General features: G+C 36.8%; 1 protein-coding gene across 1 annotated transcript in view; it reads right to left on the bottom strand.

Moving 5' to 3' along the window:
• The window catches only part of LOC128664339 (chloride anion exchanger-like), an 87,256-nt gene that overhangs the window by 51,464 nt on the left and 21,635 nt on the right, over positions 1 to 14,157 (bottom strand). The window contains exons 8-12 of the mRNA XM_053719179.1: positions 13,615 to 13,762; positions 12,487 to 12,600; positions 11,782 to 11,859; positions 10,469 to 10,564; positions 7,878 to 7,984 (exon numbers count right to left, since the gene is read on the bottom strand). Of these exons, the coding sequence (XP_053575154.1) occupies positions 7,878 to 7,984; positions 10,469 to 10,564; positions 11,782 to 11,859; positions 12,487 to 12,600; positions 13,615 to 13,762 (543 nt within the window). The remainder of the gene's footprint in view (positions 1 to 7,877; positions 7,985 to 10,468; positions 10,565 to 11,781; positions 11,860 to 12,486; positions 12,601 to 13,614; positions 13,763 to 14,157) is intronic.

Genomic DNA, 14,157 nt, shown 5'->3' on the forward strand with positions numbered 1-14,157 from the left:
GTAGACAACCCAAAGTATTGATCTAGGCCCATTTTGGTATATTTAATGCCACCATTTCACCGCCAAATGCGATCAAATAAAAAAAAAATGTTCACTTTTTCACAAACTTTAGGTTTCTCACAGAAATTATTTACAAACAACTTATGCAATTATGGCATAAATGGTTGTAAATGCTTCTCTGGGATCCCCTTTGTTCAGAAATAGCAGACTTATATGGCTTTAGCGTTGCTGTTTGGTAATTAGAAGGCTGCTAAAGGCCACTGTGCACCACACGTGTTTTATGCCCAGCAGTGAAGGGGTTAATTAGGGGGCATGTAGGCAGCTTGTAGCATTAATTTTAGCTTAAGTGTAGTGTAGTAGACAACCCAAAGTATTGATCTAGGCCCATTTTGGTATATTTCATGCCACCATTTCACCGCCAAATGCGATCAAATTTAAAAAAAACTATTTTTTTCGCAATTTTAGGTTTCTCACTGAAATTATTTACAAACAGCTTGTGAAATTATGGCACAAATGGTTGTAAATGCTTCTCTGGGATCCCCTTTGTTCAGAAATAGCAGACATGTATGACTTTGGCGTTGCTTTCTGGTAATTAGAAGGCCGCTAAATGCTGCTGCGCATCACACGTGTATTATGGCTAGCAGTGAAGGGGTTAATTAGGCAGTTTGTAGGGAGCTTGCAGGGTTAATTTTAGCTTTAGTGTAGAGATCAGCCTCCCACCTGACACATCAGACCCCCTGATCCCTCCCAAACATCTCCCTTCCCTCCCCCACCCCACCCCACAATTGTCCCCGCCATCTTAAGTACTGGCAGAAAGTCTGCCAGTACTAAAATAAAAGGTTTTAAATTTTTTTTTAATTTTTTGCCTTATTGGCGGCCATCTTGGGTACTGGCAGCTGTCTGCTATTATTTCACAGTCAAAAAAGTGTTGTTTTTTTTAAATGTACACTACTGTTACACCAGATATGAGTGGTGGCACTGGGCAAGTGGGCACAGTATACGCTGTGAGCCTGACACACACGCTGGCAGGCAGGCAAGTGCAATTAGATTACACAGGAAAAAAAAAAAAAGCAGACTGATGTTCTAGCCCTTTTTGGGGTGCTGTTCTTACAGCAGAGATCAGATGAGTCCTTCAGGACTGTAGTGGACACTGAATACACTAGCCTAGCTATCGATTTCCCTATTAAATCAGCAGCAGCTACACTGTCCCTCCTCTCACTAAGAATGCAGCTTCCGAATGAATCTAAAATGGATGCTGTCGAGGAGGTGGGAGGGTCTGGGAGGGAGGGTCTGCTGCTGATTGGCTGGAATGTGTCTTGTGACTGTGAGGTATAGGGTCAAAGTTTACTCAATGATGAGGAATAGGGGGCGGATCGAACATCGCATATGTTCGCCGTCTGCGGCGAACGCGAACATGCTATGTTTGCCGGGAACTATTTGCCGGCGAACTATTCGCGACATCACTACACATACATTGTTCAGTGTTATATTACATACAAGGAGGGGGAATAAATAATGAAAGTATTTTGCAAAGTCGTTTACATTAAAATCTTAACGTGTTTGCTGTCTCTTTAAATGTAAATGTGAATTTGTTGTTTATTTTTAATCTAGTCCTATAATCTAGCTGGATTGTTAGCATATTGTAACATGTTCAATGACAAAGTAACCAATGGTTTATTCATTTGTACAGAAAAAAACATGTAATTGATAGGCCATTATGCCATAGGGAAAATATTAATTTTACACATATTTATATGTTTATATGCTTGCAAAAAAAAGACAGGTAAATGAATAGATCATTAGCCAATTCCATAGTGACATAACATCTGCACTCTAGGAAACTTTAGTTAAAGGGACATGAAGCCCACATTTTTTTCTTTCATGATACAGATTGAACAGATACTTTTAAACAACTCTGCAATTGGGAGCTAGCTGACCAGATCAGGTGAGCCAATGACAAGAGGCATATATCTGCAGCTACCAATCAGGAGCTAGTTCTCAGTAGCGCATTGCTGCTCTTAATCCTTCCTAGGATACCAAGGATACCAAGAGAATGAAGTCAATTGGAACAATTTTAAAATTGCATGCTCTATTTGATTCATGAAAGTTTAATTTAGACTTGACAAATGTTCTTATAAGTTATGTGTATGTAAAAAGTGAAATTGATTTGCTCATATCAAATGACATTTATTATTTATTTATTACTTTCACTTAAAAAATAAATAAATTAGCGTATGGAATTAGTTATCTTACTTTGTACACTTGGATGCCCAGTAAAGCCAACTGAAAATGATAATGGGGTATTATAGGATTTTCTTACGTAGATATATTATTATACAGTGTATACATATAGTAGTCTGTGATTGGCTGATGGCTGTCACATGATACAAGGAGCAAGCAAATGGGGGGTATTGTCAGGAAAAAATATACTGCTTATTTAAAATTAAGTAACTTTTATTGCATTGCCTTTTTACTATGTACTTAAATGTGCAATTTATTGTTATTATGCACTTAATTTTGCAATTCTATTATATTTCAGATAGAGTATGGAATTTTAAGCAACTTTCTAATTTACTCCTATTATCAATTTTTCTTCATTCTCTTGCTATCTTTATTTTAAAAGCAGGAATGTAAATCTTAGCGGCCAGCCCATTTTAGGTTCAGCACCATGGATAGCACTTGCTTATTTGAGGCTTACATTTACCTACCAATAAGCAAGCATAACTCAGGTTCTCAACAAAAAATGGGCCGGCTCCTATGCATCACATTCCTGCTTTTTAAATAAAGATAGCAAGAGAACAAAGAAAAATTGATAATAGGAGTAAGTAAGAAAGTTGCTTAAAATTGCATGCTCTATCTGAATCATGAAAGAAAAAAATTGGGTTTAGTGTCCCTTTAACTAGTCCTAAAGCCTGTGTGCACGGGCCATTTTCTGCAGTGCAGCGGTCTCACCAACAAAACCCCACCGGTCCTCCCTCTCCCATCCGGCCACGCCCCATCACACCCACTATAGTCCACCCTCTCTGCTGTCTGCTCCTCACTGCCTTGACTGATCCTTCTTCACGGACAGGTATGTTTGTCTCACGCTGCAGTCTCTACTGCGCATTACTGCATCGGACAAACACACCTAGCCTTTTATAGTATAGGACTAGTCCTAAAGCCCATTCACACGGGCCATATTTTGCAGTACAGAGGTCCCACCCCTTGCTCTCTCCCCTCCTCTCTTTTGCTTTCTCTCTCCCTCTCTCTTTTGCTCTCTCACTCCACCTCTCTTTTCCTCTCTCCCCACCTCTCTATTGCTCTCTTTTACCTCCTCTCTTTTACTCTCTCTCTCCCCCCGCTCTTTTGTTCTCTCTCTCTCTCCCCCTCTCTTTTGCTCTCTCTCCCCTCTCTTTTGCTCTTTTCCCTCTCTTTTGCTCCCTCTCTCCCCCTCTCTTTTGCTTTTTCTCCCCTTCTCTTTTGCTCTCTCTCTCCCCCCTCTCTTTTGTTTTCTCCTCTCCCCCTCTGTTTTGCGCTCTCTCTCTCCCTCTCTTTTGCGCGCTCTCTCTCTCCCTCTCTTTTGCTCTCTCTCTCTTTCTCCCTTCTCTTTTGCTCTCTCTCCCCCTCTCTTTTGCTCTCTCTCACCTCTGTCTTTTGCTCTCTCTCTACCCCTCTCTTTCTCTCTCTCTCCCCCCTCTCTTTTGTTCTCTCTCTCCCCCTCTCTCCCCCCTCTCTTTTGCTCTCCCCCCTCGCTCGCTCCCCCCCTCTCTCTCTCCATCCCCCCTCTCTCTCTCCCCCTCTCTTTTGCTCGCCCCCCTCTTTTGCTCTCTCTCCCCCGTCTCTTTTGCTCTTTCTCTCTCCCCCTCTCTTTTGCTCTCTCCCCCCCCCTCTCTCTCCCCCCTCTCTTTTGCTCTCTCCCCCTCTCTTTTGCTCTCTCTCCCCCTCTCTTTTTCTTTCTCCCCCTCTCTTTTGCTCTCTCTCTCCCCCCCCTCTCTTTTGCTCTCTTTCTTTCCCCCCTCTATTTTTCTATCTCCCCCTCTCTTTTGCTCTCTCTCTACCCCTCTCTTTTTCCTCTCTCTCCCCCCTCTCTTTTGTTCTCTCTCTCCCCCCTCTCTTTTGCTCTCCACCCTTTCTCTCTCCATCCCCCCCTCTCTCTCTCTCCCCCCCTCTCTTTTGCTCTCCCCCCCTCTTTTGCTCTCTCTCTCCCCCGTCTCTTTTGCTCTCTCTCTCCCCCTCTCTTTAGCTCTCCCCCTCTCTTTTGCTCTCTCTTCCCTATCTTTTGCTCTTTCCCTTCTATTTTTCTCTTTCCCCTCTATTTTGCTCTCTCTCCCCTCTCTTTTGCTATTTCCCCTCTCTTTTGCTCTTTCCCCTCTCTTTTGCTCTCTCTTCCCTCTCTTTTGCTCTTCCCCCCTCTCTTTCTCTGTCTCTCTCGCACGCGCGGGACCACACCCGGCACTGCCTTGCCACGTCCTGCCCCCGCTACGCCCGACCACGCCTGCTCATGCCTGGCCATGCCCATTCCTGCCCACCGTTGTCACGTCGTGGACAGCAGATCAGGTAGACTCTAAGGCCAGGTGTGTTTGTCCTCGCGCTGTCTCTACTGTGCATGACAGCTTCGGACAAACACACTTGGCCTTTTATATTATAGGATTATCCTTTAAAGGGACACTCAAGTCAAAATAAATCTGTATGATTCAGAAAGAGAAAGCAGTTTTAAGACGCTTTCCAATTTACTTCCATTATCAAATTTTGCACAGTTTTTCTAGGGGAACAAAATCCTATTGAGCACGTGCACAAGCTCACAGGGTATACTTATACTAGTCTGTGATTGGTTAATGTCTGTTACATGACACAAGGGGCTGGAAAAATTGGAGAAAAATATATTTGTCAGAAAAAAATCTACTGCTTATTTGAAATGTATATGTGTTAAATCATTGTCTTTTTATTATGCATTTCTTAATTATTCAGTTCTACTGCATTGAGTGGTCCTTTAAGAATAACTGCTCCGTTTTGTATCAGACCTCTCCTATAACCTTCTTTAACTTAGTGTTTCCAAATCTAATAAGGCTGTAAAATGTTTATGAGATGCACATTGTTACAAAGTAGAACCAATCTTCATGCGTGTAGCACATACTATAAAGATACAGCCCTTGTGTACATTTTATAGAGTGTTTCCATACCCACAAAATGCAAAGTAAAGTGTGAAAATGACATTTATGAGAAAAGCTGAAGGTTTTGTTCTGACCATAAAATGTTACTGTGAAAAAGTAATTATCAATAACACAGCAGTTGTCACGAAATATTATACAACGTTGGAATTACTTGCAGTAGCAAAAGAAGAAAAAAAATTAGATCAACTCCCACAATTTGAGGTCCAGGTCACATTATTGATCAATAAAATTCAATAATGAAATTAAAACTACAATTGTGCAAACTTTGTGCTGCATAATCAACCAGACTGCAAAACGTTTACATTTATCATATCTAATACTTAAAGGAACATGAAACCCCCATTTTTCTTTAATGGTTTAGATAGAGTATGCGATTTTAAGCAACTTTCCAATGTATTCTATTATCCAATTTATTTGTACTTTTGGTATCCTTTGTTGAAAAGTATACCTAGGTAGGCACAGGATCAGCAGTGACCAACTGGGTGGCTGCACATATATGCCTCCTGTCATTGAAATGATGTATTCAGCTAGCTCCCAGTACTGCCTTTCTGCTCCTTCAATAAAGGATACCAAGAGAATGAAGCACATTTGATAACATAAGTAAATTAGTGACTTCTGAGCTATGGTAGGAGGGGCCAAATTGTCAAAAACTGATGTTAAAGTGGAGTTTTATTGACAGATATATTGGTCAGGACAGAGAAAGGAGGTGATGGAAGAGAGCAGAGGTTTGAAAGAGTTTGTAAGTCATTGCTGTTCTAGTGACTTAATGTCGATATTATCCAATGTCAACTGTTAAAGGGACAGTCTAGGCCAAAATAAACTTTCATGATTCAGATAGAGCATGTAATTTTAAACAATTTTCCAATTTACTTTTATCACCAATTTTGCTTTGTTCTCTTGGTATTCTTAGTTGAAAGCTTAACCTAGGAGGTTCATATGCTAATTTCTTAGACCTTGAAGCCCACCTCTTTCAGATTGCATTTTAACAGTTTTTCACCACTAGAGGGTGTTAGTTCACGTATTTCATATAGATAACACTATGCTCGTACACGAGAAGTTATCTGGGAGCAGGCACTGATTGGCTAGACTGCAAGTCTGTCAAAAGAACTGAAAAAAGGGGCAGTTTGCAGAGGCTTAGATACAAGATAATCACAGAGGTTAAAAGTATATTATTTTAACTGTGTTGGTTATGCAAAACTGGGAAATGGGTAATAAAGGTATTATCTATCTTTTAAAACAATAACAATTCTGGTGTAGGCTGTCCCTTTAATATGTACATCAGTCTGCATTGGTGCTGTTGACCTCTCTCCCATAGATAATGCTCCTTAATGAAGTTATAAACTTTTCACTACACTGTGATTAAAGTAAACAAAAATATTTTAACCTATCAAAAGAGTAGATGGCTCAAGTTTGAAAGCCTACCCATTCCTGATCCTGATTGTTTAACGTGATTAACCAATCAGGTTTGTTTAAATTTATATAAATAGAGGCAGAACAATTAAAAAAATCATATCATGGCAAGAAACAGGACAAAAAAAGGTAGAGTCTGAAGGGAGTGTAGGAATGATACACGAAGGTTTATGTTTTAATTTAAGTAAAATTAGGGATTAGGTATTGTGGAGTAGACCTGAAGGTTGAGATTACATTTTTTGGCCAGTGGTTTGTAGCAATGGTATTTGAGGGTATTTCCAAAATGCGCCCATCTCTGAGCACTGACACTGCTAAGCTCAGGATATACTGGCACATTAAGGGTTGTTGTAACCTTTAATGGTAAGTGGCGTTTTTATATTGATTGAGAATTTGTTTGTCGCCTTTTTAAAATCTGCAATGGATTATGTATTGAGGAACAAAGTACATTGAGATATTAGAAAACAAGCAATTTTTCTATAGTCTAATTCTCAACTTTTAGATCTCTGTGTTGACCAAGCAATTTCACAATACACAAAAAAACATAATTTATGTAAGAACTTACCTGATAAATTCATTTCTTTCATATTGGCAAGAGTCCATGAGCTAGTGACGTATGGGATATACAATCCTACCAGGAGGGGCAAAGTTTCCCAAACCTCAAAATGCCTATAAATACACCCCTCACCACACCCACAATTCAGTTTAACGAATAGCCAAGTAGTGGGGTGATAAAGAAAGGAGTAAAAAGCATCAACAAAATAAATTTGGAAATAATTGTGCTTTATACAAAAAATCATAACCACCATAAAAAAGGGTGTGCCTCATGGACTCTTGCTAATATGAAAGAAATGAATTTATCAGGTAAGTTCTTACATAAATTATGTTTTCTTTCATGTAATTGGCAAGAGTCCATGAGCTAGTGACGTATGGGATAGCAATACCCAAGATGTGGATCTCCACTCAAGAGTCACTAGAGAAGGAGGGAATAAAATAAAAACAGCCATACGTAGAAATCTTAGCACAAACTTACTTCACCACCTCCATAGGAGGCAAAGTTTGTAAAACTGAATTGTGGGTGTGGTGAGGGGTGTATTTATAGGCATTTTGAGGTTTGGGAAACTTTGCCCCTCCTGGTAGTATTGTATATCCAATACGTCAGTAGCTCATGGACTCTTGCCAATTACATGAAAGAAAGCTAAATACTTCATAATTATTTATATAGTCCATCTATTTTCCACTTTTTAGGATATTAAGAAAATAGCAGGTTTAAAGGGTAATTAAGCAACAGTGACATCACAAAAGCTTAGCAATACTTACAACTGTGTACGGAACACAACAGTCAGCAGCTCGTATCCAACACCTGCAGCCAATCCAAGGTCAAGTCCCAGCACAACAGCAGCTATAAAAGTTACCACCCATACAGACTGAATGAACACACAAAGAACGTTTTAGTTATTGAATGTCAAGTATGTTCAATAAAGATTCAGCTATGTCTAACATAAAAAATACAGATGTATTAATTTTATACAAGTGTATAGTTGTGAGTAAAATACATAAGAGACAGTGCAATGTTTATAAACTGCTATGTTTAGGATATAAAAGTATGGTAGTTGTATCCATAATGAAGATATGTGACACTACCATATAGGATCAGTGTTTTTAGGTTGCTATCTTATTTTGCCACAAGAAGCAAAGGTTTACTTCTGCAATTAGTTCATAATGTTCAGCACCATCTAACAATTTTGCAATTTTTAATTCTGTTTATGGAAGATTACACTATCTTTTATTGGAGAAATGTATTTTATTTGGCATTACTCAACATTCAGTGCAGACAAGAAATTCATATTTCTTCTTTCATAAATCTGTGTGCATATTTTGTTTTTAACTGCATATTGTTAAATTAATAAGGAATTATTCAACACTACTCATAACACAACTATATCACAAAATAATGTTTTTTTTTTACTCTATCCCTCTGTTGCCAGAGATGGCAACGATCAAAAAAGATTAACCATTCAGCAATGAAGGCAGCTGCCTAAGGGTAAAATCTCTGAGAAGCACTTACATGGTCTGGGACCATATAATAAATGTGTGTCTAGATTTAGCAGTTGCTCTTTACAAAACTACTGGGCTGGTGACCATTGAAAGCAGCAGGTGGTCCTCTGATCCATCCTCAGATCATAACCATGACCCCACCACTTCTGTCAGTCATATGTCAACATCAGACTTTGTATCAGATCCCTTTGCTTATATTCAGTGTTAGGTATCTGCCCACATCTGAAAGTAGATCAATCTCATGACACTTGACTCTAATTTGTCCTTCATCCCCCACATCTAATCGCTCTCTTCATCCTGCCACAACCACCTATGCAATATTTCGAACATTTGTCCATTTCTGAGTTCTGACACCATTAAGCAACTAATCCACTCCCTTGTAATTTCCCATCTTGACTATTGCAATAACTTACTCACTGGCCTTCCTCTCTTCCACCTCTCTGCATCTGCTGTACCTCTCTGTGAGTTCCTTCACTGGCTCCCCATTCACAGCAGAATTAAATTCAAAATTCTCATCCTGAACTACAAAGCCCTTACCAATGCTATGCCCCACTGCCTTTTCTCACTAATCAACAAATATAATCCAGCCTGCTACCTAAGATCCAACAATGACCTGCTCCTTCTATCTACTATTATCACCTCTTCCCATGCTAGACTGCAGGACTTCTCTTGTGCAGGACCTACCCTCTGGAGCACTCACTGTCAGACTTTCCCCTAACATGTCTTCTTTTAAACTCTTGCTAAAGACATCTTTGTTCAAGGAAGCCCACCACCCAACTCAGTAGCCAATTAATTCCACTTACCTAATAATTGCCCTCATCTATCTCTGCATTAACATCATTCTCATCCTTGCAGTCCTCACCTCTGGTTTATCACCCTCCTAACATTCTAGACTGTAACTTCCCATAGGAGTAGGGCCCTCAATTCCTCCTGTACTTGTTTGTCAAATTTTGTCTTCTGTCTTACAAGTATTGTATCATTACTTTACTTTTAACAATTGTACCCATGGACAGTGCTTTATAAATAAAGTATACTATTATTAATGCTCACAACAGCCATCAGATCACAACAATGATATGAAGCTCCTGTCAAGTAAAAAGGTTCTGATCTCAGATCAGACTCAGTTTGGTAACATATGTTAAATACTGGGCAGTCAGGTTTTATACAGGCATCTGGAAACCATATGTGTGTCTAAGAGCACAAGCCTTGTAAACCCAGCTCTGGCTGCAATGCCTTGCTATGTCTGATCTACAAGATACATTTACATCTTCAAGTCTTTCAATTATTCATCTTCTTTCAATACAAGTTATTTACAATGTTTAAAAGGAACTTATTTAATGAACTTATTTGAATGCATTGTAGATCACATCCATTTAAAGTTGAATTAGATTATGACATCCATTGTCAATAATAAGTAAATCTGCCCTTTCATAACTTACAGGTTATATACTTTCTTTATTAGATAGTAAGGTGTCTGGCCATAAAAGTAGATTGTTCTGTTTGTTTATTATGTATTTTACATAACACTTTGACCTTGTAATATAAGCATAAAGAATCTTTGCAAAAAACAGGAAGTGTTGACATTTTTTGCTCATTCTTTTTGGTAAGAAGATAAACCAAACAATACATTTTATTGTTATAAAACTATTTTTCATAAATTATTTGCACAGATTTTAGTACTGTGAAGGTTTTTTTTGTAGTTGTGTGGCCTTGGACATCGCCCAGTTACAGCCCTGTGTGTGCCTATGGAATGCATAGATAAACAAGATCTTTTATAAAATGCTATTGAGGGATAAACACTCAGATCTGAAGCACACAATATAATAAACTAACACATAAAGGTAAACACTTACACAGTCATATCTATCCTTTCTCCACAATATGGGAATTTGTTCACACTGCATCAGCATCCCCTTTAAATTAATTAAGACTAGCGCTCCAAGCACGGACTAAAACAAAAAAGACAAAAATAATCATAATGTTATTTAACAATTCTGTTTCTTTTGTCAAAATTAGTCTCAATATAAGTTATGGTGAGTAAACATGATGGGGAATAGCCTTCTCCCCTGTATAGAGTATGGTGACACACTGTAGATCATTGTATAGCCCATCTCTACATCTGTGCACTGAAAACTTGAACCATAAGTGTTTTCCACTAGAGAAAATAATTCTGGATGATTAAAGAATTGTGTGAACAATCAATATCATTACTCAGAATTCTTTCCTCCAATAGAAAACACTGGTAGCTTAAATTTTCTGTGTAGAGATGTATAGGTGGGCTATACAATGACCACAGTGCTGGTGTACAGGATTTGCAGGAGTGAACCTTATCCATTGAAGTTTATTAAATGGGGGCCTTTATATGAACAAGCATGAAACTTTCCTGATTCATACAGTTAAAAAAAGGAAAACTGCTACTATTATAAATTTAGCTCTTTCTATTTATTTTTAGTTGTTGAAAAAAGCTTCTTAATTTTAGAACAAGCTGAGGTAGCCTCTATCTATCTATCTATCTATCTATCTATCTATCTATCTACCTATCTATCTATCTATCTATCTATCTATCTATTTATCTTTCTATCTATCAATCATCTATCCTATCTAATCTATCTATCTATCTATCTATCTATCTATATATCTATCTTTCTATCAATCATCTATCTATCTATCCTATCTAATCTATCTATCAATTATCTATCTATCTATTTCTATCTATCTATCTATCTATCAATCAATCATCTATTTATCAATCATCTATCATCAATCTATCTATCTATCTAATCTATCTATCTATCAATCAATCAATCAATCATATATCTATCTATCTATCTATCTATCTATCATCTATCTATATATATATCAATCTATCCTATCTAATCTATCAATTTTCTATCTATCTATCGATCTATCTATCTATCTATCTATCTATCCTATCTAATCTAATCTATCTATCCATCTATCTATCTATCTATCAATCATCTATCTGTCTGTCTGTATGTCTGTCTGTCTGTCTGTCTGTCTATCTATTCATCTCTGTCACAATATGGCAAATATAAATATTTGTTTTATTCATGCATTAACATCATTATTTTTTAGCTAAATGCCTTACTTATACAAAGTGATTATGCCAGAAATGTAACATTAAACAAACAAACAAACACAATACCTTTGGTAAGGTTTCCAGGAGGAACCCAATAGCCAACGTAACAATCATAACTATTAGAGCTGAAAGAACACCAGCAATCTGCAATAATGAAAAAAGGATTTGTTACAGTTTCAAGGGACACAAAAGTAAATATATTTATTGCCTACTGGAAAACACCCTCTTTAAGATACAGGATAAAAATGAGTTAAAAAGGGACATAAACCCCCCCAAAAATATTTCATGATTCAGATAGAGCATACAAATTTAAGCAACTTTCCAATTTACTTCTGTATTGTAATTTGTTTTGTTATCTTCGTATCCTTTGTTGAAATGGAATGTACTACTGAGAGCTAGCTGCTGATTCAATGCTGCATATGTATGCCTTTATTCATTGACTCATCTGATGTGTTAAGCTAGCTTCCAGTAGTACATTGCTGTTCCTTCAACAGAGGATACCAAGAAAATAGAAAAAAATGGGTTTCATGTTCCTTTAATATTTTATTTTCAAAATGTTTTGTCAAGCAATCACTCTATCATGTTGTGGAAAGTTTTCACATTTAATTTTATCACAATGATACAATACTACTAAAGCATTTATGAGCAGTGTTGTGCAGGTAAAGGCAAATCCTACTTTACAGGTTTACTGGACAAACATGCAAGACACTTTTTATTTAGCTTGTAATAAACGCTTAACTCATAAAGCTCTAACTTTAGGAATTTTCTTACCTGGCTTTTGCCGCCAGTGCTTTCCTGAACTGCTGATCTTGACAGAGATGTGCTAACTGCAAACCCTCTAAAGCAACCACAGAATATATTGCCAATTCCAAATGCTACTAACTCCTAGAAGAGAAAATGATGAATCAACACATATTACCTCTTTCTAAACATTTTTATATAACCTTGATTTGTCACAACAATGTAGCTCAGTGCTCATAAAAGTACTAAATAGTCAGATCACTTTTTTTTTTATTGATTTGAACTATTTTGAGTTTATAGTATAAATAAAATGCACAAAATAAATATAATTTCTGAGAAAAATATGTTTTAAAACTCATACATTTCATACAGGCCTTGCTCTTTATATAGCAAAAAAATAGCATCACAATGTTATGAAAACTGCATTAATCTATCAGTTTTTGGATAAACTTTTAAAGTGAATTGAAAACACATGGTATAATATATAGAATTTGATGTACATACAGTAAAGGAATGCAATAATACTTGTAATCCTAAATATTAATTAAGACTATAGGGCCCGATCATAAAAGGATCACTAGACCCACAAGAAATTGTCTTTTTTGTCTCGCCAGTCTTGCAATCCGTGCGTCCGGCGATATTTTATAAAAAAGTGGGATGACCCTCAATAGGAAACAATAGGACTTGCTGCCTGAGGCTGGTATGGGTAAAAAGATGAAGGATAGTTGTTATAAAATTAGAAACTCCCAGCGATGTTTCTCTATTAAAACTGTTCATTATATATACAGTATCTTTAGTATACTGTTAAAAACTGTAATATATTTATATCATTTTTGTTATTTAAATAAATGTGTTTTTAATTTTTGGCGCATTCTTTTCTTTTTAGGCAGAAGATTATGCTTTTACTAAAGTGCAGGTTTTTTGGACTTGACAGCTTTTTTAATATTCTTTTGTTATAGCCACTGTAAGATCACACTGTACTGAAGGTGTTTTACTACTAATAGTGTGGCTACACTGTAACAAACGCGTTATTAATATATATTTTCAGTGTATAACTGACTAAAGAGAGTATTTATATAGCTGCCAATATATAAAAAAAACACTGCAATTTGAAGTACCTGTAATATTATAATTATTTATATTTATAAACATTATTACCTGGCTTCCATTTATAGGGTAATCGTGTTTGATTGAATATACTCTAGCAACAGAAAATCCTACAGCAAAAGCAACAATCCCAATAGCAAATCCATCAGCAATGCACTCTTGAAAAATTGAAACATCTGGTGTTATTGGAGCCTGGTATCTGTATATTAAAGAAGAAACAAAATAGAGATTTTGTAAGGAACAACAAAAGTATTCTGTAGCTCAGTGATATTGATATCAAATCACAACTTATCAATAATTTAATGCATACATACAGACTAAAATAGTTACTACATTTTAGTGATAGAATGAGAATTAATGTCAGCAATAAAACTGTTTTATAAGTTTCTAAACATTTTTCAAAATTTTAAATAATAGGTTTATAAATCTGGTAATGTAAGGTGTCAGTATTGATGTCATCCATGATGTCATATGTCATTTGAAATGTCATTGATGATGTTAGATTACGTGATGTCAAACATTATTACAGTTATGATGTCATTGGCATGGCATTTGTCATGTCATTAATTATGTCATCAGTGATGTCACAATAAT

The sequence above is a fragment of the Bombina bombina genome, chromosome 6 (assembly GCF_027579735.1).
Source record: "Bombina bombina isolate aBomBom1 chromosome 6, aBomBom1.pri, whole genome shotgun sequence".
Classification (NCBI taxonomy): Eukaryota; Metazoa; Chordata; class Amphibia; order Anura; family Bombinatoridae; genus Bombina; species Bombina bombina.